The 26,208-nt window shown below is 35.3% G+C and overlaps 3 protein-coding genes across 3 annotated transcripts; 1 reads left to right on the top strand and 2 right to left on the bottom strand.

Moving 5' to 3' along the window:
• Window positions 1-10,662: 10,662 nt before the first annotated feature.
• LOC133039579 (uncharacterized) lies at window positions 10,663-12,172 on the bottom strand. Its single transcript, XM_061118469.1, has 3 exons — window positions 11,378-12,172; window positions 10,965-11,290; window positions 10,663-10,885 (listed from the first exon to the last, which is right to left on the bottom strand). Exons 1-3 carry the CDS (start codon window positions 12,170-12,172, stop codon window positions 10,747-10,749), a joined length of 1,260 nt encoding a protein of 419 aa, XP_060974452.1. The 3' UTR covers window positions 10,663-10,746.
• A 25-nt stretch (window positions 12,173-12,197) lies between these two features.
• On the bottom strand, window positions 12,198-12,913 carry LOC133039578 (uncharacterized). The gene is made up of 3 exons (XM_061118468.1): window positions 12,779-12,913; window positions 12,481-12,639; window positions 12,198-12,359 (listed from the first exon to the last, which is right to left on the bottom strand). Exons 1-3 carry the CDS (start codon window positions 12,911-12,913, stop codon window positions 12,198-12,200), a joined length of 456 nt encoding a protein of 151 aa, XP_060974451.1.
• Window positions 12,914-15,289: 2,376 nt separating this feature from the next.
• On the top strand, window positions 15,290-25,235 carry LOC115697044 (homogentisate phytyltransferase 1, chloroplastic). The gene is made up of 13 exons (XM_030623943.2): window positions 15,290-15,632; window positions 16,127-16,174; window positions 16,734-17,002; window positions 17,107-17,190; window positions 17,274-17,348; window positions 17,588-17,671; window positions 17,779-17,868; window positions 18,031-18,132; window positions 18,489-18,584; window positions 18,692-18,763; window positions 18,847-18,942; window positions 19,224-19,328; window positions 24,957-25,235. The coding sequence occupies exons 1-13, from the start codon at window positions 15,581-15,583 to the stop codon at window positions 24,996-24,998; spliced, it is 1,215 nt and encodes a 404-aa protein (XP_030479803.1). The 5' UTR covers window positions 15,290-15,580; the 3' UTR covers window positions 24,999-25,235.
• Window positions 25,236-26,208: the final 973 nt, after the last annotated feature.

Here is a 26,208-nt window from a genome sequence, read left to right as displayed (position 1 = left end):
TAACAATGGATAACTAATGATGTGTCTATATGGTGGAACATATAGAGCATTCTATATACTGAGAGTGCAATTCTAAGTTCTATGCGTGGATTCAACGGAGAATTAATAAGTTAGTGAATTTTAGTGTTAAATTCTTGATCTACTTATTGGAAGCTCGGTTATATAGACCCATGGTCCCCGCACTAGTTGAGATAATATTGCTTGTAAGACTCATATAATTGGTTTTGATTAATCAATTATAATTCTCAAATTAGACTATGTCTATTTGTGAATTTTTCACTAAGTAAGGGCGAAATTGTAAAGAAAGAGTTTATAGGGGCATATTTGTTAATTATGATACTTTGTATGGTTCAATTAATAAATATGATAAATGACAATATTATTTAATAATTATTTATAGTTATTAAATAGTTAGAATTGACATTTAAATGGTTGAATTAGAAAATTGGCGTTTTTGAGAAAATCAGATGCAGAAAAGGTAAAACTGCAAAATTGCAAAAAGTGAGGCCCAAATCCACTAGTATAGGGCCAGCCACTTTTGTAGGAAATTTAAACTGATATTTTCATTATTTTAATGCCAAATAATTCAAACCTAACCCTAGTGGAATGTTATAAATAGATAGTGAAGGCTTCAGGAAAATTACACTAAATTTTCCACACTTCTGATTCAAAAAAAAACTGAGCCTCTCTCTCTCCCTATCTTTGGCTGAACCCACTCTCTCTCTCTTCCTCATTGAGATTTCGAAATTCTTAGTGTATGAGTAGTGCCCACACACAGCAAGTGATACCTCAATCATAGTGAGGAAGATCGTGAAGAAAGACTTTCAGCAAGAAGGAGTTTCAGCATCAAAGATTCAGAGAAAGAGATCCAGGTTCAGATATTGATAATGCTCTGCTACAGAAAGGACTCAAGGGCTAGATATCTGAACGGAAGGAGTCATTATGTTCCGCTGCACCCAATGTAAGGTTTCCTAAACTTTATATGTGTTTATTTCATCGTTTTAGAAAGTTCATATTTAGGGTGTTAATAAACATACTTGTGAGTAGATCTAAGATCCTGGTAAAATAATTTCCAACAAGTTCTTCATCAAACAAGAGCCCTTTTGAAGTTGTGAACGGACAGCAACCACTGTTACCCTACACAGTGGATGAATACCACGGACGGAATCCGCGGGCCTTTAATTTTACAAAAGATTGGAAGAAGAACATAGAGATTGCCCAAGCATATTTAGAGAAAGCTTCACGAAGAATGAAGAAGTGGGCAGATCAGAAACGCCGACCGCTGGAGTTCAAGACAGGTGACTTAGTGTTGATCAAACTGCGGTCAGAACAATTGAGATTCCGAGGGGACAAGGACATCAGACTCGTACGCAAATACGAGGGCCCTGTTCAAGTCATCTCTAAAATTGGCCTAGCATCCTACAAAGTCGAACTACCTTCATGGATGAAGATACACCCGGTCCTGCACGTTAGCAACCTCAAGCCGTATCATGAAGATCCAGAAGATCCAGCGCGCAACCAGTCTACCAGGGACGACATCAGCATTCAACGACGCAGCAGCAGAGAACCAGAAGAAATCCTTGCCGAAAGAACTGTTCGTGTGAAGAAAAAGAAGAGAAAAGAGTACCTGGTCAAATGGAAGGGCCTTGCTGATGACGAGATCAGCTGGGAAAACGCGGAGGACTTGCAGCAGCTTATACAGAAGATTGAAGATCATGCAGCAGGTTCGTCGAGGACGCCGAACAATTAAGTGGGGGAGAATGTGGCGTGCTGCCCCATGGCACACCCACAATAGGGCCATTTTGTAACATGAGCATGCCTTGGTGCTTGATCATTAGTCAAGTCTCGCACCAAGCACCTCATTGGGGTATTTTGTAACATGAGCATGCCTTGGTGCTTGATCATTAGTCAAGTCTTGCACCAAGCACCTCATGGGGGTTGGGAACCTTTTGTTGTTTAGCTTTCTTTCTTTGTATTTCCTTCACATATGTCTACAGAGCTAAAATCATCTATGTTCCTGGAAATCCCTTAAAACCCCAATAAGCTCTTCAGGGGGGGTGACCAGGTGACTTATGAAGCACCTTGTCACCAGCATGACAGGGGCCCAGCTATGTACTCCCTTGCCCTATCAAGGCCATATATTAATAAACCGATGTTTATCCATGCTTCTTGTGTATGCTTCTATATGGTCTTTGTGATGCCTGTTTGTTGCCTTTGTTGGGCCATTGCGTGCCATTTGTCTATATGTTTGCTTGTGGGTTGTGTGAGATTGGTCCTTGGGGACGCTTTGTGTTTGCTTGCTCATGCTTATTGTTTGCACTCAACATGTGCGAGACATGTATCGTGCCTAACCTTTGAACTTGTTTGCATGCAGACGCGTTTAGGCTGACTTGCTAGCTCGGTGTGCCAACAAGTGTCGCACGTTCCACCTACTTGGGGGTGTCCAAATAGGCGGCCCGTGACACTCGTTAGTGATATTTTATAATAATTATATAATTAAATTATCCGGGACCCAATACTTAATTATACTAATACTAAAATGACACCTTATATAGGTGATGCTAGACACTACTAACGTGTTTTAGCATTTCTTGTAATTTTTACATGAACATTCATATTAGGGACCATTGGTACCTAACACTATCTAGAAGTGACACTTTCTAAATGGTTAAAAACATTATATAATAATTAAATTAAGAGCATTGTTACTTGGCACCAGTAATACCTAATACCACTTAGAGATGACGTCCTACGATTGGTTAACAATATTCTCTAAAAGTTATTACCTTAATAGCATGTTTACTAATAAGTAATGAAAATCAATGGTAAGACAATCATTCCCTTTAGGTATGTCAAAAAGATCTATTTATACGAATCAGGTTGGAGCTCCACTCCGACAGATCATTTCTGATCCAAAATATTTGAATACTTATTGGATCTCGGATCAGATTCACTCCGCCTCACTCCGCCTCACTTATTTTCCTTGGTTCACCCAGATAATCATGACCTAGGAAATCAATATAATTATAGTACTCTAAAAAATATATAAGTTTAGATATAAAATTAATTTTTTTTTTAAAAAAAATAAGACATGTGGGATCTAATCCGATTTGGGTAATTGATCTAGCGGGGCGAAGCGGGGGTGGATCATTACATGATTCGGATCAGGTCAGACCATAGTTGAATCAGATCCAACCCAATCTATTTACACTCCTAATTCATATACATTTGTTTACTTACTTTATTAAAAGAGATAATTGCGGCAAAAATCTACAAAAACTTAGGAGTGATGCAGATTATTCTCTAAGGTCACGTTTTTTGTAAGTCCATTGATTTCTTTTTCTAACTGATCTGTTAGATACTTATACAATGACATGTGTCAATTTTTTATTGGTCCAAATCATAATTTTAATTAAAAATAATAAAACAAAGAAACTAAAAAAGTTATTTTAAAATCATATTTTTTTTTTAATTCTTTGTCTTCTTCACCCATCCCCATCCCTAGCTCGACCCTCACCCCACCCCCATTCCCAGTCACGGTCGTCGTCTACCGTCGACGTCGAAGACCACCAGAAAACAAAACAAAACCCTGTCTGCAAAAAAATAATTAAGTAAAAAAAATTCCAATAAACCCAAAATACCCTATATATATTTCACTGTAGTTATTCCCCATCTTTGGTTGCCAGGTCTGAATCACTGGTGTCTCAATCCCAAGTCGTCCCTCACATCCCGTATGTGATCGAAGACCCCAACCAAGGCCAAATCCATTACCTTGCAGAAAAAGAGAGACAACGAGAGAGAAAAAGAGAACGAAAAAAGAAAATTAAAAAAAAATGAACAGATAATTGATTCTTTCACCATAGCCTTTCTTTTCAATTAACACTCTCTAAACCCCCTTTTTGCGATAATTTTTCTTTTGGGCTTTCGAAAAAAAATAAGAAAGTTACAAGTTTTTTCAATTCAGGGTGTTGTTTTGGGTGATTGGGGTGGTGGTCTTTCCAAAGCTTCATCAACAAGTGGGTCGATCTCTAAGGTGTCTAAAGATGACAATTTGATTTTTTCTTCTGAGGATTTTTCTTCCCCAATGAGCCTGAGCTCGAGTTGGGCCTTGGGTTAAGCCTCAGTAGTAGTTTTATTATGAAAGCTCAACAAAGTTTGAGAGGTTAATATGCTAGGATCTTGACTGCTAAGGATTTCCCTTCAACTTCTTCTTCTTTATCATCTCCTTTCTCTTTGAGCAGAGCTAATGTATTAATATTCGTTCATAGTGTGATCTGGGTTTTGAATAAAAAAACATTTCTTTGATTGTTTGGTTTGGATTTGATATGTTAATTCATTATTCAATTTCCATAATTGTGTATTCAGTATGTGTTTGTGTTTGAATCTGTCTATAATTGAAGGTCGTGGCTGGGAATGGGATGAGGGTGAAGGTCGTGGTTGGGAATAATTTTATGATTCTAAAATAATTTTTTATTTTATTTTATTTTTAATTAAAATTATTATTTAGACTAATAAAAAATTAACATGTGACATTTTATTAGTATCTAACAGATCAGTTAGAAAGAGAGATCAACGGACTTACAAAAAATGTGACATTGGAGACTATTATTGCAAATTTTTATGTTGGAGACTTATCTGCATCAACCTTAAGTTTTTGAGGATTTTTGTCGCAATTATCTTTTATTAAAATTAGAAAAAGGAGAAATTTATTAATATGAGATAAAAGAAAGGAATACTTCCCCCTACCAATTTTTTAAAGAAAGATATTATGACTTTTATTTATTTTTATTTTATTTTTAATATTAAATATACAATGACAATTTTAACCTTTAAAATATGTCTTACAAAATAAATATCGTATATTATAGTTTAATTAAAAAAGATAATTTAATCAATTTAAACATTTTGATTACGTTTCGTTTTCGTGATAAAATAAATAATATAAATTATTATTATTTTATTTCAAATAATTTTAGTATAAATATTAATTTTGATTATTCTTTATTTATTCTATTATATTTTTCTATTAATTTATTTTGATTTTAAATACTATATAATAAACTTGCTGAGGTAGATAGATGAAGTGACAAAATGTTGAGATGCTATATTATTGGAGGAAAAATAATGTTATTCTAGGAATGTGTGTGAATGCTATATAGTAGCATTAATGTTATTATTATATTTTTAATAAAAAATTAAAACTAAATAATTATTGTTGCTAAAAAATTAAATAATAATGTGTGAGATCATAATTATAGTATTTTTAAAGAGTGTTATACTATTGGAGTGATTTTAGAAATAATGGCATGTTTACTAATAAGTAATAGAAATCAATAGTAAGGTAATCATTCTCTTACATTTGTTTACTTGCACTATTAAAATTAGGAAAGGGAGAAGTTGATTAAATAAGGGAGAAAAGAAAGGGAGAACTTCCCCCACCAATTTTGTAAGGAATGCCATTAAGGGTAATGAATTTTTATTATTTTTATTTTATTTTTTAATATTAAATATATAATGACAATTTTGTCCTTTAAAATATGTCTTGCAAAATAACTACCATATAATATAGTTTAACTCAAAAGGGCAATTTAGTCAATTTAAGCATTCCGATTACGTTTCCTAATAAAATAAACAAGATAAATCACAACTATTCCATTTCTAAAAAAAATTAGTAAACAACATATTACAAATATTGATTCCGATTATTTTTCATTTATTCCGTTACATTTCTCCATTAATTTATTCCGATTCTGATTACTGTATAGTAAACGTGTCATAAGAGTGTAAAAAATATTGTGAGAGAGATATAAAATAAAATATTTTATTTTTGAATGATTCAGAGATTTTAAGCATCTTTAAATAATGCTATAATTGGAGATGTTGTTATATGGAGAAATGATAAAGAGCACCAGCGGTGCTTGGCAACTTCCTATGTGTCAGTATCGCTATTGATCCAACTAAATATCGAGTCTCATATAGTTTAATACAATAATTTTTAGAAAATATCGCTAGCTAATCGCAACGTGACATGTTGAGAAGGTGCTAGACACTCGATGTAATAATTAATTCCACCTATAAGATGAAGGAGAATTATATAGGGAAATTTCACTATTTGCCCTTAATAATATACCTCATATCAAAATTTATACCTTTCCTTAATTTGTACAAATTTAGTCCATTAATTACATGAACTTCCCATTTTACCCTTTTTTTTTAAAAAAAAAAATAAAATACCTAAAATCTGAAATGATGTTTCTCTCTCTTCCCTCTTCCCTCTTTCTCGTGCACCACTCTCTCTCTCTAGAAAAAAACTAAAAAATTTATCAAAAAATTTCCCCCTATCCGTCCCACTCTCTTGTCACTCTCTTTATTTGCTGTTGAATGGTTGTTTTCTCGGTGGGTGTTGGTGGAAAACCGAAGCACAACTCAATATCACTCAAGAATCTTACACCATTATAATGGGTAAGTTGTATTTTAAGCATTTTGTTTGACTTTATGTAGTTTAATATTGTTATATGTGTGTTTTTTGTTGGAACTGCTGTTTTTTGGTCTGAAATTGTTGAGATCTGGCAGATCTGGTTTTCAGTCGATTTCTGGGTTTTCCAGTGTTATCGATGATATGTCGATGATATGTCGATGGTTTGTCGATGATTACAAAGGAAAGGTCAGTGACGACCATTATCGACGTTATGTCGACATTATGTCGACATGTTGTCGACATCATGCAACCAACATGGTATTAACTATTTGTCGACAGAATGTCGACAACAAGCATTTTTCTTTTTTTTTTAAGAAGTTGTCGATATTTTGTCGACATCATGTCGACAAAATATCGATGCAATGGAAAAATACCGTGAATAAAACATAAACATAACATAACATTAACATAAAATAAAGTTCATTAAAAATAACATAAAAAAACATAAAAAAAAAACAGAAAATAAAAGTTCATAAAAAAAAAAACAAACATTAAATAAAACTCACCACAAGCCATAACATAAGAAATTATTTTTTTTTAAATTCTTTGGCTTGTGGGTGAGCCTTGCAATACTTGCATAATGTTCCAGGCTTCACCGGTTTACCGTTAAAGATGCCTAGTTTGCAACGACGGCATCCTTCGGGGAACCCTGGTGGTGGAGCCGGCCATACACCAGTTTTGCAAAATTCTCTTTCAAGTTGCATGAACCTGAACTCGTTACCATTTCGTTCTCTTTCGAAAGCTTGAGCGGCGTCCAAAACTTTCTGCATTGCCGGAGTAATTATGCCAACATCAGGCTCATGCTTCAGCTCTTCAGGAGTTAGGATGGGGAATTTGCCGTTCTTTCTTGGGGCCATATTTCGAACTTAAGAGAATAAGAGAAATTTTTAAGAGTAAGAGATAGGTAGAAGACAAGAGCACTTATGAATAAGATTTCCCTTTGCTTTTATAGAGCAGTAAAAATGTTGGGAATGTATGAAAATTTAATGGTCATTAAATGCGTAACTGTACAGGGAAAACGCATGAAATGGCGTATTTGTCGACTGAATGTCGATACTATGTCGACATCATGTCGACGACATGCCAATTTAGTGTCACTGCTAACACATTTGTCGACGACATGTCGACTTCATGTCGATATGTTGTCGATAGGACACGTGTCTGACATGCAACGTTTCAGTTGGGAAGGGTTGTTGGGAACGTAGGTAAAATTTATTAACATTAAATGTGCAACCGTTTTTAATTGTCGATTGAATGTCGATGGTATGTCGATATTATGTCGATGACGAGCATGGTTGTTGTTGTTGTCGATTGTATGTCGATAATATGTCGACACAATGTCGACAGTCAGTGCCCTAATTTCTGATGTTGTGCTTCTCGACATTATGTCTATTGATATCGATGGGATGTCGATTTTTATATTTTTTGGGGTGTTTTTTCCTTTACTCACCTTGTTTTTTTGGTTTGCAATTGCAGGAGACAAAGTGTTCCTTGTTGTATCGTACGATGGTGTTTGGTTATGTGAGAATTATAATTGGATCTACAAAGCAAATAGCAGCTTGACGTTGACAGTTACAACCGAGACAACCCTACAAGAACTGCGACAAATTTTATATGAAGAGTTGGAAGTTGATCCGGTAGCGTATGATTTAAAGTTGGAGATTTGTTCCTTGTACATGAAGGGAAAAATGGTTGCGCCAGAGGTTATTAAGAGAGAACGCCAACTGAGAACGTTTTTAGAGATGAGGGCAACAATGTCAAATAAAGAGTTTATGCCATTATTCGTGACCAAGGTGAGAAAAGTTGGGAATTCGGAGCCTACGCCGCCTACTAATCCTCTCCCTCGGAGTGTGGTAGGGTCTTGCGTTCCCGAAACAGATGTTGGGATTGGTGTGAATGAGGAGGTTCCGGCCAATTTAGAGGTTCCGACCAATTTTGATGTTCCGACCAATGTAGGGCAAGAACAAGAAGCGACAGGATTTCATCAGTTTGAAGAGTTCGATACACCCTTCTACAATAATGATCCTATTGTAGATTTGAATATGGACGATGAGCATGATTTAGCAGTCGATGAACCCGTAGCGGGACCATTGTTGAGGTTAGAGTGTGTACCTAGTAACCAAGGTACACAGCGAGAACGACAACCTCGTAGTGAAAATCGCACTACACCTGGAACTAGCAGTAGTCGACCGGGCGGGCGAAGAACATGCTCGTCATGCAACGTTCTCAACGTTCTCCTCTTTCGAAGTTTGTACCAAGTTCAAAGCTCCCATGTGGACAAAGGAAGATATGATGGAAAATCATGAGCTAACTACTTGTTTACAAAGTAAGGAAGCAGGGGTGATAGAGCTTGGTAATTTTTATGAAAACAAGGAAGAACTGAGACAAGTTGTGGGTAGGTTTGCCCTTAATAACAATTTCGAGTGGATGGTGAAGAAGTCATCCCCTGATGTGTTGTACGTTACATGCAAGGCTCCAGATTGTAAATGGAGATTGAGGGGGAGGAAGAAGATGCATTCTGACAACTTTGAGGTCACTGTATTTCACAATGAACACACATGTAACTTGAATGCGAGACGTTCAGATCACCGTCAAGCAGCACCATGGGTAGTTGGCCACCTTATTAAGGGGAAGTACACCCAAGACGGAACTAAGTACAAGGCTAAAGACATACAGAGGGACATGTTTGACAACTACGGTATCAGTATGAGTTATGTGAAGGCGTGGAGGTGCAGGGAGATGGGACTTACGTATGCTAGGGGTACGCCTGAGTTTTCATACATGAAGCTTCCCGGGTACTTGTACATGCCGGAACGAAGAATCCAGGTACCATTACTGACTTGTACTTAGAGGATGAGCGGTTCAAGTACTGTTTTATATCACTCGGTGCATGTAGAAGGGGCTTTTCTTTTTGTCGTCCTGTTTTGAGTATCGATGGCAACTTCTTGAAGACGAAGTACGGTGGTATAATGTTAGTTGCTGTGGCATACGATGCGAACAACCAATTGTTGCCGGTTGCTTATGGTATCGTTGACAGTGAGAATAACGACTCCTGGACGTATTTCTTACAGAAGTTGAGGGTAGCAATTGGCGTGGTTGAGAACTTAGTGTTTGTGTCGGATAGGCATCAAAGCATTGATCATGCCGTTGAACTCGTTTTTCCGAAGCGGTCCACCGTGCATGCTATCACCACATTGTTATGAACGTGAACGCCAAATTCAAGACTGATGCTTTTCACAACCAAATATATAATGTTGCTTACGCATGGTCGAAGACTGAATGCGATAGAGAGTTCGAGAAGCTTAGAAAGATGAATCCGGCCATTGCTGCATATGTGGAGAGTATAGGGTTTGAGAAGTGGGCTCACCCTTATTGTTTGGGCGATAGATACAACATCATGACGAGCAACGCTGCTGAAAGCTTCAATAGTGTCACAGAAGAGTTCAGGAAATATCCAATAACTACTTTGGTTGAATTTATCAGGTTCACACTCCAATCGTGGTTCGCTGATCGCCTCGAAAATGCTGACAAATGTGCCACCCCTTTGGCCACGCTCTTCGAAAAAAACTTGGCAAAAATTCATGAAAATGCAAGGTACAGGCGCGTCCAACGAAATGGAGCCAATTTGTATAACGTTGGTAGGGGACCTAACGGTGAAAGAGGTGGTGATGTGAATCTAGTTGAAAGAACATGCACCTGCGGCATGTTCACGTTATTGAAACTCCCTTGCCTTCATGCATGTGCCGCGGCATTGAAAACGAACACAAGTGTGTACACGCTTTGCTCACCTTATTATTCAAAAGAAACGTGGAGGAAGATTTACGATGATACCATCAATCTCGCTGGTGACGAGGATGATTGGGTTCTCCCAGAACACATCAAGAATATGAAAGTTGGGGTACCTGTGGAAAAGAAGCCTGTAGGTCGTCCAAGAAAAAGCAACGGCGGAAGAAGACGGAGAACCGTTTCCGTCCGAGTGATAAAAAGGTTCTCGTACCACGAAGCTGCCCGCCGTGGCGATTCGAGCCACAACAGCAACATGCAAAGCCCGCATCTGAGGCGTCTTGTACGTATTCGTTGGGAAATTTGATATATTGTAATGATGCATATTTTGTCATAGTTATTTTTGTTGAGGTTGAATATTTTTCAAATATTTTAATTATTTTTAGGTTTAATTATCAAAATTTGAACGAAAAGAAAATCTATATATACATAACTGTAATGTTAATTACACAAAATATACAATGTCCCAATAATTACACATATAATCAGCCGACATTTTGGTAAAATAAATCGACACACCACCGTTGACGAAACATGGCTATCCGGTCTGGCGTCACATCGGTCAATCCACGCTGCATCATGAGATGCTCCACATACTCAATGCAATACACGCCACAATCACCACTAAATGCAAAATAAAATGTAAAGTCAGTCTAACGTAAAACATATTTTAATACTATAGTACTTTTTTATCGCTATGTACCTGGTTGCTGACTTCGGAACTAAGTCGTGAGTGGCTCGAGTCGCGTGCATTTTTGGAAGCACCGTGATGTCACAGTTAGCTAACGCCATGATCTGGTTGTTATGTGGAAATTCCCCGGTTGCAAGGAGTAGCGAGGGCAGCAGTTCTGCCCAAACCTTCATGATGGGTTCCAAGGCGGTCCAATGACAGACGCTGGAATCACAGTCGTAGACATTAATTTTCCACAGCTCTATGTCGACTTCAACTGTGACCCAGTGCCTTGCCGTGGGAAGGTTCAGAACGAAGTAAATAAACTCGTTACCCCTCCATCTCTCAAAGACTTGGGACTGTAATTACAGAGAACAACGAAACAATTAACAAACCATAATAATCTTCCCAAACAATTGACATTTAAAATCTTACTAAAACAATACCTTATGAGCCCCTGTGCAGTAGTCCAGGATATAAGCCTCCCATTTAAAGTTTTTCCTCGGACCCTTGTGGCTCGTCCATGCACTGCTGATCATGGCAGTCACGAATGTGGAGAGAATGATACCCTTTTGAGGAAATGTCAGTGGATAGTCGGTGCGTCGCCTCCTCAGCATATGCATTGCTGCATCTATATGCTGCATATAAACGGAAATGTCAGTTACACAAAAAAATATATTAATTGCATTGTACATAAAGTTGAAAAGTGAAGTAATATTATAAAATACTTTACTTACGTCATCTGTAAGCCATTCCTTTGGTGTGAGCATTATCCAAAAGAATCCTGGACCGTAATCACCACTTCTCAAATCCCGAAGTCGGTGGTTCAGAATGAGTCCAACACACCACTTTCGGAAAGTGGTTAACAATTTCTCATCCGGTGGCTCCAGGGGATCAAAAGTCGAAGATGGCCTATGTCTCCTCTTCATCTCCGTATAGTCACCGAACCATACAGGAGGCTTTCTCTTCCTCTTCCGACTCTTAACCACTGCAGGTTGTGCCTCTATGGACAGAATCTCACCCTGCGACTCGGTGTCATGTACATGGATAAGAGGTTGTGCCTCGATCGGAGTCGCTGGAGCTCCCTCATAAGGATCGTAATCGTCGGGGAAGACCTCATCCTCTTCTACTGGGGGTGAAGCAGCTGGTGGTGGGGTAGATGGATCTGCTGGGGCCTCCGGTGCTGAAGGCATCGTTGGCGGACGATTCAACATGGCCAATATGTCTCCGAGCCGCTCCATAATTACGTTCGACCACCCTTCGGCTCTACATGGCCGGTCTCGTATGCCTTCTTCGGCTCGACATGAGCGGCATACGGACACGAGTGTCAGCCTCGATCCTATCCAACCGAGCCACTAAATCAGTGTACTCGGCACCCCGAACGCCTGATGAAGATGGTGCACTGGGCTGAGGTTCTGAACCAGTGGCCTGAAAAAATATATATAAAAAAAATACGGTAAGCATACGATAATTCCACAATGTAACAAATATCATAAAACAAAAATAATAAAAAATAAAGACATAAAAAAAAAGTTCCAAAAATTGGTACCTGAGTGTCTCTTTCCTGAGTGTCTGGGACCTGAGTCTCTGGTACCTGACTACCTGCCTCAGCCTCTGTGTCATCCACAACATCATCAACCAGGTTCTCCACACCATCGTAAGATATTGTCCTCACAAATGCCTCCTCCTCCGTCCGTGGAAGTAGCCCCTTCACCACTTCCAGGATTCGTTTATGGTTTAAAAAATATCAAAATAAAACCATTTAGCATTTATTACAAGCATTTATGTTAAATAATTATTCAGAACATAAGTGAAAATCATACCCGTCTAGAAAATAATGCGCTGACGTCTTTCTTCCCAATATCGCCTTTGCTCGTCCGGTAAGCATCCTGGGAACCGAATCCCGTGGTTCGTGCCATACCTCTTGCCAACCTCCAAAATGGCCTCGTACGCCCAATATTGGACCGGCAGTGCGAAGCCATATGCTGTGTATTTGCACTCGTGCTGAACATCCGAACTCAGCTTCTTCTCGTAGTTGGCCTTCTGTTTCAACATGTCTTTCTGAAGCGAGTGCATGAGTCTGGCGAATGAGTGCTTCCCCCAAGGAATCCGGAAGAAGAACTCGAGGTCTTCCACATATCTAAGTATGTGAGGCGTGATCAGCGCGTTGGCCTCGCGGCCCAGAAGCACTGACTCCACAAACAAGCACAAGCCGAGCTTGTACAAGTCTTCCGGGTTCTGGCAGTTTGTGAACTGAAGTTGGAGTGCTTCTGTCTTCACACTATCAGACCGGTTGAAATATTTGTTGATCAATCGGTCTGACCCCGAGCGCGCGACCTGCGCAGCCTTCTCCTCTTCTGTTGGCCCCGAGGAGAAGTCCAAACCCGTAATGAGTGCAAACTCCGACCGAATCGGACCTCCTTCCGACCAACATAAAACCTCATCCTCAACTCCTCCTGAGCATCCACTTTCATTTTGTGGAGCATCAGCTGGTGAAATAACACCGAGGAGAATGTCAGTGGTACGGCATTCCAGAAGCTCCCGAAACGGCTTTCCTTTGCCGTGTTATTAAGGTTGAACTCCTCAAACCGAGCTTTAATTTTTGCAAAAATTCCAGTGCCCCTATATGTGACGCGGCCAGTGAAATGCTCGGGTGCTGGAATAATGAGTCTGGGAGCCATCTGAAAAAACAAAAAAAACAAATAAATAAAGCTGCCAAAAAAATTTAAAATGGTCGACATAACATCGACATCATGTCGATATTCAGTCGACATCATCTAACAGTAAGCACACAAAAATTTCAAAACAAACATGTCGACATTATGTCGACATACCGTCGACATTATGTCGACATTATCAAAATCAGACAAAATACTTTCATGTCGACAAAATATCGACATCCTGTCGACATTCAGTCGACAATTCAATCAAATAACAATTACACAATATATCGACATACTGTCGACATTCAGTCGACAATACAACCTAACAATCAACAAGTTAATTTAATCGACATACCATCGACATACTGTCGACAAGTCGTCGACAATATAGGGCAGAAAAACACTTAAACTACCAGTCGACATCCTATCGACATATAAGCAATATCCTATCGACATACAAGCGATATCCTATCGACATACAAATTACAGCAAAATTCAAACAGACACTCAATCTATCGACATCCTATCGACAACCTATCGACATGTCATCGACAACCCTGTAATTTACACAGATTTCATTGAAACACTACAATCTACAACCTAAAGATCACAAAAGCTACACAAAATCCACTAATCTCAACAACATGCAATAATTGGCATCCAAATCTATGAAAAATGTATTTTTTTCTCAAAAATAAACATTACCTTTTAATGATCACGGGTGGTGGTGGCGACGGGTACTGCTCGTGGTGGCGATGGCCTCTGTTCGGTGTCGACGATCACGGGTGGTGGTGGTGGCGACGTTTTGTGGTGGTCCGTGGTGGTTCGTGTTCGTGGTGGTCAATGGGTCGTGGTGGTGCTCACTGGTCACTGGTCGTGGTGGTTCGTGGTGGTCACTGGGTCGTGGTGGTTCGTGGTGCTCACTGGTCGTGGTGGGGTGTTGTTGGGACTGGGTCAATGTCGAAGAGGGATAGGGAACGACAGAGAGAGAGAGAGAGAGAGAGAGAGAGAGAGAGAGAGAGAGAGAGAGAGAGAGAGAGAGAGAGAGAGAGAGAGAGAGAGAGAGAGAGAGAGAGAGAGAGAGAGAGAGAGAGAGAGAGAGAGAGAGAGAGAGAGAGTGAAAGAGAGGGAAAGACGGAAAGAGAGTGTGAATAGGAAAATTAAATTTGAGGGGTATTTTGGGTACAAATGAGTAATAGTGGAATTAATTTTGTTGAGAATCATGGTGTTCCATCTCAAAACCAATTGGCAATGAGTGGAGTAGCCCATGTTCTTATATATGGCTCAATTCTCTACCATTTATTCTATGTGGGACAATGTCCACAACATTCCCCCTCAAGATGATGGCTATTTTTTGCTCATCAATCTTGAACCGTATCAGAGTGGACATGGTCACTATCTGTATAGGTGCGGATCAGATATGATCACTTGCCCGCAAGGGATATGGCTCTGATACCATGTTGAGAATCATGGTGTTCCATCTCAAAACCAATTGGCAATGAGTGGAGTAGCCAATGTTCTTATATATGGCTCAATTCTCTACCATTTATTCTATGTGGGACAATGTCCACAACAAATTTGTATAAATTAGTGGAGGGTATATATTTTGAAATGGGATATTTTATTAGGGTCAAAAATTGAAATTTCCCATTATATATAAGACATGGTGATGCCGTTACGCTATAAATTTGTTTATTTGGGATGAAGTGTAAGTGTGTAACCACCAAACAAAAAGGGGTATGTGACAGTCTACACAGAAAGGTTCACTCATTCAGTCTCTCTCATTCAGTCAGCTCAGCAGAGGAAATTGTTATTATATATAATAACTCCGCTGTTTCTAACACACGCTCCACTTGTCCAAAATCGAATCTTTCGAAAAACCCAGTAGTCAGATTCACCAACGGAGGCTTACAATAATCACCATCACAATCTTTTTTTCTTTTTCATATTTTGGTTTGTAAATGAACTGACCAAGTTTTCTGGTACATGGATTCTTTGCTTCTGAGTTCCTTTTCCACTCCTTCTGTACTCTCAAAAGGTTTGTTTTCCCTATTTGACCTCTGTTTTGTAGAAAAGGGCTATGTTGGACTCACATTTTTCTATTATTTGATTCATTTTTGCTTGTGGGTTTTTGGGCAAAATCGTTTATTAGCATTGTGACTCTATGTTTTTGTAGATTGAATCAAAATTTGTTATTTATAAATAAATTTTTAGGAAAATTTCGACACATATATAATGTCAAATTTGTTTAGATGATGATATATTCCAGTTTTCTGAAAAATTTAGAAAATTTCTTATACTAATTTCATTTTTTTTTTCTTATTGTCTTTTTTTTTTTGTACTTTATCCAAATTCACCCATTCTTCTATTTTTGAGCATTTGACTAGGCTGAGGGACACTAAGTTTAGTCTGTTAATGCACAAATTTGGGCTTTTCAGCTCATGATTTCAAAGTTTCTGTAGATGGGACCTGATTTTGGTATGTTTAGTTTAATGCTCATTATATACATATTATATATATATTTATCCACAGGTGGGAATAATTGGAGAAGGTGTAATCTCAAGAATGTTGAGTTTCCTGGTATGGTTTATGATTCACAACATTTCACATGGTGGCTGCTTTATATGTATACATAATAATATAAGCCAATCTCTGTTGTTTGTAGAGTTTCAGTGTAACTCTCTACTATTTGATTCTAGCTTTTGTTTTTTCTTAGCTTTTAACTGTTGAGCAATCAGTTCAGTAGTTGAATCATTTCACATACCTTTTTCTTCCCTTTTACTGTAGCAGACAGCAGAATCTGTGCCTTTTTTTGGCCCTCTTTCTTGTAGGAACTTTATCCAACCATTTGAGTTTCCCCCTTCACTCACACATCTTAATTAGCCCACTGTAAATTTTGTTGCTCTCTCTTTCTCTCTCTCTGATTAGAGGGCATTGGTCTTTGATGAACAGGTCAGGTCATCTGTTATCCTTGAATAAAAACATGAACTTTTTACTAAAGGTTTTGCTTTTGATATATGTTTTGTCTTTGGTTTTGAAAAAAAATATAGTTTTGCTTATGGGAATAAGTAATTAACAATTTTCAATATGCTATAAGTGAGATTTTTCTTCTTCTCTTTCTTTTTGTTTGAGAATACAGGTTCATACGTGGCATACAATGTTTCAAGGCTTAGAGTTTGGAAAGTCAGAGAAAAACCTTGCTCTGCTGTGTTCCAACCCAGTTCATTGAAGCATTGTGCGAAAGGTAGTGAAACGTTTGTATTTTACCAGAGACCAAATGAAAGATTCCTGGTTAAGGCTGCCGGTGGACAACCTCTTGAATCGGAGGCAAAAAATGATATGAACTCTGCTAAAGATGCCTTAGATGCTTTCTATAGGTTTTCTCGGCCACATACAGTCATAGGCACGGTAACTTATTTAAATTTAATGGGAGCAGTCCCAGCTTAATCGAATTTGTTTGGACTTTGTTTCCCATCATTTTTGGAGACTCATCGTATCTTTTCAGGAAGCAGGCATTGAGCATTGTCTCAGTTTCCTTACTTGCAATTGAGAAGCTTTCCGACTTTTCTCCATTATTTTTTGTTGGGATGTTGGAGGTGAAGCATAAAATATTTTGAACTACTTTTTTTGAATTCACATCATAAGTTTTGTTCTTATGCATTTGATCTTTTCAATTCAGGCTATCGTAGCTGCCCTCTTAATGAACATTTACATTGTTGGTTTGAATCAGCTGTATGACATTGATATAGACAAGGTAGCTTTTACTGTCTTATCCTAAATATTTTCTTAATTTTGCATTCTTTTTAAATTTGTTTTAACGAAGAAAACACAAATTTTTTATTCTTATATTTGATCATAAAGGTCACTACATCAGTGCCTAGTTCTTTGCCTTATTATTTTTTTTATAGAGGCAGACTATCTACAATTTTACATGGTAATATGGGATATATCGAGAATTGTGTAACTCGATATCTATTGCATATTTCATCACAGGTTAACAAGCCATATCTGCCGTTGGCGTCAGGGGAATATTCAATTCAAACTGGCGTTATGATTGTTGCATCTTTCTCTATTCTGGTATGGGATTAAGCTTTTTGCACAAAAATGTATTGTGTTAAGTATTGCAAATTTGTCATTTTGTATTTGAAGCCTATAATGTTCTGACCTATCACATTATTTTTCAGAGTTTTGGCGTTGGATGGCTCGTCGGGTCATGGCCATTATTTTGGGCCCTCTTCATCAGTTTTGTATTGGGTACTGCTTACTCAATCAATGTGAGTTGATCTAATCTCACATAAGCTTTCATATACAATGCCTAATTAGCGGATATTTTGAAAAGTATTGCTCGGTTTTATTGTCAAATTATGACAAAAGTTTAAGATGGAAACTTCACAAATTTGATTCTCACTTGTCAGCTTTAACACCTTTCATGTCAGGTACCCCTTTTGAGATGGAAGAGATTTGCTTTAGTTGCAGCAATGTGCATTCTTGCTGTTCGAGCAGTGATTGTTCAACTAGCTTTTTTTCTTCACATTCAGGTTATGATATGTCTAATTACGATCCAAACATTCTTATTTTTCGTGCCCAAAGCTGATTGTCTTCTAATGAAGAAATAAGTTATCATTATCCCATTAACTGATAGACAAAAGATAACTAAATTACCCATTACATAGATATTTGAGTCTCTTCAAAACTTGTTTCAATGCCTGAACCTTACTTTTCCAACAAACTCATATTTAAGGGAAGGAACAATGTTTATATGGTAATCTGTTTTACCAAATAGCTGCATATTTGAGTCTTTAGTTACTAACTTACTGTGATCATGTAAACTATGATAGTAATGTACTTTCAGATTTCAATGATTCTAAGTACTGAAATATGCATTGATTTTCAGACGCATGTCTTTAAAAGACCAGCTGTCTTCTCAAGGCCCCTCATTTTCGCAACTGCATTTATGAGCTTCTTCTCGGTTGTTATAGCATTATTTAAGGTATCAACCATTTTGTTCTTTCTCCATTGAACTATGTTTTGTGCTTTCTATCTCTGCTTGCTTGGGCACAATAGCTCAATTTTCTTCTGTTGTTTAATAATGTATAGGATATACCTGATATTGACGGAGACAGGATATATGGCATCCGATCTTTTACAGTGCGCTTAGGTCAAAAGCGGGTCAGTGTTAAATATTTTTAACCTATTTAGTTACTACTTTTTGGAAATCTTATTTTGTTCCCATACTAAATCACATTGTGCAGGTGTTTTGGATATGCATTTCACTACTTGAAATTGCTTATACAGTTGCACTTTTAGTGGGAGCATCATCCGGCTTCTTGTGGAGCAAAGTTGTTACGGTAAATGTTTGAGTAACTAGTTTCCTTTTTTTTTTGACATGAAATTGCAACTTCATTAATTTAGCATTCCGAATACAAAATAGTCTGAAACTCAGAGGGAATAAAAGTCCCAAGAATGCTACGACCAGATAAGAATTGATCGTGCCTAGCAGCATAGTGGGCAGCTCGATTTACTGATCGTCTAACTAATTTCCTTTTTAAAAAATATTACTTTTTCGTTTTTCTTGTTGATATAATGGCAAGGGCTCAATGGTGATAGTACTATGAATTTCAATGTTTAGGTATTGGGACACACAATTTTGGCTTCAATACTCTGGACTAATGCCAAGTCAGTTGATTTGAGCAGCAAAGCTGCAATAACATCTTTTTACATGTTCATATGGAAGGTAAGTAACTATGCTCCCGAACTTACCTTGTTTGTTTCGCGCTCATTCTTGGGTAGTCCCTCAATTTTTTATGCATTGGTTCGAACTGCAATCATTTAGGACTCAAATCTCTTGTTCCCATTTTTCTGTCTTATCACTGAATAGTAACTAACTCATTTAAATGTCCATTAATTGTCATTTTAAATGAGTTGGCTGCTATTGAATGGTGAGAAGCAAAAAATGGGGACATGATATATGAATCGTCGATTGATTCGAGCGTTAGATTACTTACAAAAAATTTAAAAATACTCGGTGTTTGGATGTCATTTTAACTGTAAATAATGCAGAGGATTCTGAATTTTGATACCAATTGATGTGGCAGTTGAGTTTGTTATACATTTTCAACAAATATACCACATCAGTTGATATTAAAATACTAGTCTAGTCCTTTCTTTTAATATGATTAACATAAATAGTTATAGCATGAAATTTTTATTGGAACTTTAGAAATCTGAATTATAATCAAACTTTTTGTAGAAAAATGAACTTTAGAACTCTCTTGTGTTATGGATTTGCTTGTTTTCTCTTCGATAGTTTTTATATTTTATGCTGTATTTTTGAACTAGCTGTTTTGGCTTATTTATGAAAATAAACTTTTTTAAAACATCACTTTGCCAAAATAGGCCATGTTAAAAGATTATTTTCGAAATAGTCTTCTCAACACACTTGTCACGGTGTTACACCAAAGACGAGTTCGGTTTCACGCACCCTAAAAATGTTTAAAGTCTCGGTTTCACGCACCCTCAATATGTCTAAAGTGTTGTTGAGAAGACTACTTTGCAAGGAATTTATTAGCATAAATCCCTAAAATTAGAAGCTAGTTTTGCAAATAGTTCTTTTGAAAATTATTGTACAAAACTTTTTCATTATATTTATTTTTACATAGCATTTCCCTCAATTGTAATATTATTCATAAATAATGATTTTTAGTATGATACATTTGTCAATTTTTTTTTTTCTTTTATTGTTTCCAAAAATGATTATTATATTAAATTATTAATAAAAGTGGGAGTTCCCTCTAATTCAATCTCTTAGTTATGATTTTAAAATTGTCATTAAAATTTTGTTGATTAGGCACTTCTTTATGAGGTTGGTTTGGGTTGTTGTTGAGTAATTTTTGGGTTTTTGGCACTTATTTTTATCATTATTTTGTCCAACGGCCTTGATTTTATTAATTTGCAAAATGGCCCTCCGGACATATAATTCCAAACACAGTGTGTCAGAAATTGCAGACGCCTATTTGCAAAATCATAAACATTGTTAGATTTCAGACTGAGGTCATTCTGCAAACAGTGTAGGGTGACGTGGAGGAGAGAGGGACAGACATTTGTAGAAATATTGTAGAATCAAGATTTAAAAGATTGTGTTTGAATTAATAGAATCTTATTGTGACACATCAATTAATTTGATCATTTTAAAAAAAAAAAATCTGTATAAATGTTTAATTTTTTTAATAAATGAAAAATTAGTTAACGTGTCAAACTTAAATTGGTTTAACACAGTATAATACACAATTTTTTAACAGGAGATCTTGATTCAATATTGTAGGGAAGTGGTTCCTGTCTAGTTATGTAGATTTGACAATTTTTTTTTTTTTTTCACGATGTCTTTTGTAATATTTTTTTATTCAATTTTTTATTTTTTACGAGAAAATTTTTTTTATAAAAAAACATGTTCTATAAAATTAGTTTTACTTTTTAATTTTTAATTGAAAATTAAAATTTTAAAAATTTTAAAAACAAAAAAAAAATCACTTTTATTTTTTTTTAAAGTTTTTTTTGTCTTAATTAATGTTTTGGACTCCAATCCCAACTTGGACCTTGGGGTCCACACTCTAGCCTTGGCTGTAATCCCGAACTCTGACCACAACTCTGACCCAAACCTAGACCTAGATCTGACTATAAAATAAAAAAATAAAAATAAAAGTTATAGAACACACTTTTTTTTTTTTTTTTTGTTTTTAAAATTAAAATATAAACACATTTTTATTTTTTTAAAATAGTGTTTCGGTTAGGGGTGTGCATAAATCAATCCAATTCAATGAGAACCGACTAATCCAATTACAACCGACTGCCATACATTGGATATCCAATTGTGATCGGGTCGGATTGGATGTTATTTTTAAATATCCAATTGGATCGGATCAGATGGTAGATGGAGTGTCTAAAAATTCAATATATCCAACATCCAATCGAACTAGTTAGTATTTTTATTTAGTTTGGATGAGTAATTAGATTTTATATTATAATACGTCAAATCTATATGTATATATGAAAATTAACATTAAAATTTTACTTTTTTTTTTCTTGGATTGAATGGATCCAGTCCAATCCAATACATACTAGACCTAAAATATTGGATGGATCCGATCCGATCTAAAAAATACTAAGTCTGAAATATTGGATAAACTCAAATTAAACCAATAAATATATATGAAATACATCCAATGGATAGAACCGATCTAATCCAACATCAAATGGATGTTGGATCGATTGAATGACCGAAATGAATTGTATCGGATCGGATGGTAAAATTTGACATCCAATATATGATTGGATCAGATCTGGATAGGCCTAAAAACATTGGATGTGATCCAATGAACACCTACCCTTATTTGTTTTGGTATTTAGGAGTTTTATTCTATATTTTTTTCTTCATGATCGTATACATTTTTTTTTGAATAAAAGTAATTCATTAAATATCAATATCCACCATTACAATAGATTGAAAAGCAGAAGGAACATTGCTCTCAGTAAAAAGACAATTAGACCAAAAACAAGCACCACGAGCAACACAATGTGCGACTTTGTTAGCAGATCGTTTAACATGACAAATAAAAATATTATGTAAAGAAGAAAGAATCAATTGACACTCCTGAATAAACAAACCAAAGACCGATGGAAGAGCAACCGAGCTATTAAGAGCTTGAACAACAACAATACAATCTGTCTCAACTAGCACATTGGACAAATTCTTCGACTTCAACCAACTAAGTGCCTCCTTGACGCTCAATACTTCAGCCACAACCGGCTGACAAACCCCAAAATGCAAAGAGGAACTAGCTTCGATTAACTTCCCATGACAATCTCTAATGACCATGCCCGTACCATATTGAGTTGTTGCTTCAAAAATCGCCCCATCAGTGTTGATCTTCAGCTTCCCAGCAAGTGGCTTCACCCAACAAGCACTGCTACCAACAACAGTAGCACCAAACAACAGCGGTTCAAACCTGTTCTCTTGAGCCAACAGCCAACTAGAATGACATGACCTTGCCACTCGAACCACATCTGCAGCTTGAGAAGAACGACCCTGCCAAAGAAGCTCATTTCGAGCTTTCCAAATACCCCATGCTACCATCAAGAGCTCATCCACCAAAGCCACTCTACCCCCTGTCGGAAACGCCTTAAACTAATCGGCGAAAGTAGCTTCTGCAAAAAAATGCAACCCCACACTGGACCTATGCCAACATGATTGCGCAAAATGACAGCCAACCAAAACATGAATAATGGTTTCTTCATCAGAATTACAAAACACACAGCGAGGATCAACAAGAACATGTTTTGTACGCAATTGGGTACGAGTTGGGAGACACCCCGAAATAGCTTTCCAAGCAAAATGAAGAACCTTGGTAGGGACTTTAAGTTTCCAGAGAACCCTCCACAATTCAGACTCTAATTGAATACCCCATTCTCCTTTCAGTTCTTGGAGATAGCGGTAGGAACTCTTAACCGAGTAAAACCCATTCGACTCTTTACCTCAAAACTAAGAATCAACATTAACATTATCACTTAGAGGAACCTGCATTATCAAATCAACATCCCTTGCCTCAAACAAATTTATATTGCCAAAAATATAGTTCAAACAATCGCACGAGTAAAAAAATATTTGAACTTTTTTTTTAACATTGTAAACTATTAAAAAAGATTTAAAAATTTACAAGCTGTCTTTAATGGCTATAACATACATGATAATGTAAAAGAATTAGTTGAAAAGTTTTTCTAGATGGCAAAATAGATAGGGAGTATTGAAACAACCCTTTTGGCATATACTATAGATTTTCTAGAAATCTATTTTTACTAAAAAAAGAATTAGGGTGCTTTTATGGTCCACTCCTTAAACGTGTATCAATCCAACCCTTTCATGTTTTTGTATTCGAATAGTTATAATTTTAATTATATATTTAATAGTGTATATTATAGTTATTTAAAATATCATTTAAAATTTTAAAAATTTTAGAATAATTTATAATATAAAAAGTATATTCAAAAAGTCTCTTACACACACTTATCAAATAAAAGAGGTACACGTACAACAAATTGTTAATTATCTTAAATTTCTCAAAAAAAATTGAGTCATATTTTAATTAACTACAATATAGAATGCCATATAAAAAATTAAGATCAAACTATTTAAGTATTATAAACACCATACCTACATTGGTACCCTTATTTCTAAGGGTGGAGCATAGAATTTCTGAAAAAACATTTTTAGTAGTGTTGTAAATACGGGTTGGACTTGACATAGCACGAAATCGGTATAAGTTCGGAAGGCATGAGCATGACTAGGCATGAAAAAATATGGGTTTGGGCATGACAATGACATGACATCATGCTATAAATTAGCACGACACATCACAAAAAATATGTGATTAAGCACAACACGATACGAGAAGTACGAAAGACACGATACGCGATAAACTCAAAAAGTATTGCACGAAACATTAAAAAACTCTATTATTTAATAATTATAATAATATATGTATTTGTCAATTATAAATATATTAAACTATTCATAATTTAAATATAACACTGAATATTATATTTTTATAATTAAAACTATTAAAAAAAAATATAAAACTAAAACTATATATTAATTTATTTATAGTGTAATATAAAAGGTTAATTAGAATTTTTACTCTTCGAATTTTGACATGTACCAAATCATGTCTCTTGAATTTTTAAGGTTGTTAAAAATTCCTCTGAATTATTAGAATTATTGGATTTAAAGACTTTTCTCTAATTTTAGTAAGGAAAGTCTATCATGGATGAAAGTTTAGAAAACATGATTTGGTACATATCAAAATTTAGGGGATAAAAATTTTAATTAACCAATATTAAAATTTGAGTATTTTTAAGTAAATATTTAAATTTTAATAATTTTTTATATGACTGTCTGTTAAATACTGTTGAAAAATTATTAAATATAATTGAAACTATAATTTGAGTTCGCATATAAAAACGGGTTGACCTTTTTAAGAAAAACAGATCGACACGAGCAAAGCACGATACGAAAATACTGAGCTTATTTTTGAAAATATTTATATGACACATCACGACTCATATTTTAAAAAGCACGAAAAAATATAAAACGAATCAGTACGACCTGCACGAAATTTTTAGTACATTTTGTAAAAGTAATATTTTAAATAAAATATCATAGATGTAAGCTTATTTTATTTTTATTTATGTATTATAGATGTAGACTTTGTTGATTAATTAATTTGTTTTGTTTATTATTATTTATTTATTTATTTTTGTGAACTTTGTTGATTCACTAATTTATTTTATTTATGTTTTTTTATTTTTCCAGTTATTTTATGCCGAATATCTACTTATACCGCTTGTGAGATGAAGATGGAAATATGGGCTTTTTTCTATTTTTCTATTTTTTTTTTCTTTTAGAAAGAAATAATTTTCTTGGTGGATATAAATTGGCTGATCTATATAATGATGTAAGAAAGATCCTGTGTAGTGATATGCACATTTTCGGATTCTTATTTAAGTATCCAAAGTTTTTGATTTGTAAACAATATAAACTCAATAATTATTTTATGGAGTTGAGAGGTATCTTTGTTGCATGATTTAGAAATCAGAAATCCACATTACTTATCCAAATTATTCACATCATCTTGGAATGTAATGTATTCAATTCTCAGCTACAAGTTATTGGTTCCTCTAATTTATGGAAGGATCTAATTAAATTACCATAGAATCTTCAGAAATAGCTCTTTTGATTTAAAGAGTAATCTCTCAAATTTCATAGTGTTGATAGGGTAAATTTACATAGCAGTAACATAAAAATAGCGGAAAAACAGTCTCCCATATTTTTCTCAAGAAAAACTAAAATTTATAAAAATGTAAAATATATCTTTATATATTAAAAGTGCCATATACTTAGAATATTCTGTTAAATTTAACGATTAGGTTTGATCTCCCGTTAACAAATAAACCCAATAATTAAACCAAAAAATTAAACAATCTTTTAAATATTAATAATTTATTTTTAAATTAAAAAAATCATCTTAACCACATATCTCTCTAACAAACCTATATAGGGAGAATATTAATTGCTTTATTAATTTCTTTTCTATTCTAATGTGAATAAATTTTTGGCAATAGAGAGTCATCAAATTAGTCCAAGTGTTTGCACTCCATAATCTATATATCTATCTATAATATAGGTCATTACTCTTTTTTTTAACCTATTAATTATACAGGTATAATTATTAATTTTAATTGGTGATAAAATTTAATTTTTCTATTTTTCTATCATATAAGGATAACTATTTTTTTTATTGTTATTATTTTTTTCATTTGAAGATATTTTTTTTTACTAAATAATTATTAAATATTAAATAGATTAATTAAAAATATCTAAATCATATACCATTTCTATCTTTAATTTTTTCAAATATAAAGATATTTCAAATACATAAAGATATTTCAAATATAAATATTTAATTTTTTCAAGAAAAAAATTTGTAATCTTTAAAAATAAAATATATTTAAAATCTTAAAAAGACTAAAATCTTAAATGAAATTAGCAATACGTGGCTCGGCAC

Source organism: Cannabis sativa, chromosome 7 (genome assembly GCF_029168945.1).
Source record: "Cannabis sativa cultivar Pink pepper isolate KNU-18-1 chromosome 7, ASM2916894v1, whole genome shotgun sequence".
NCBI classification, from domain to species: Eukaryota; Viridiplantae; Streptophyta; class Magnoliopsida; order Rosales; family Cannabaceae; genus Cannabis; species Cannabis sativa.
The sequence above is the reverse complement of the archived record's forward strand: the minus strand, read 5'-3'. Positions and strand labels throughout refer to the sequence as shown.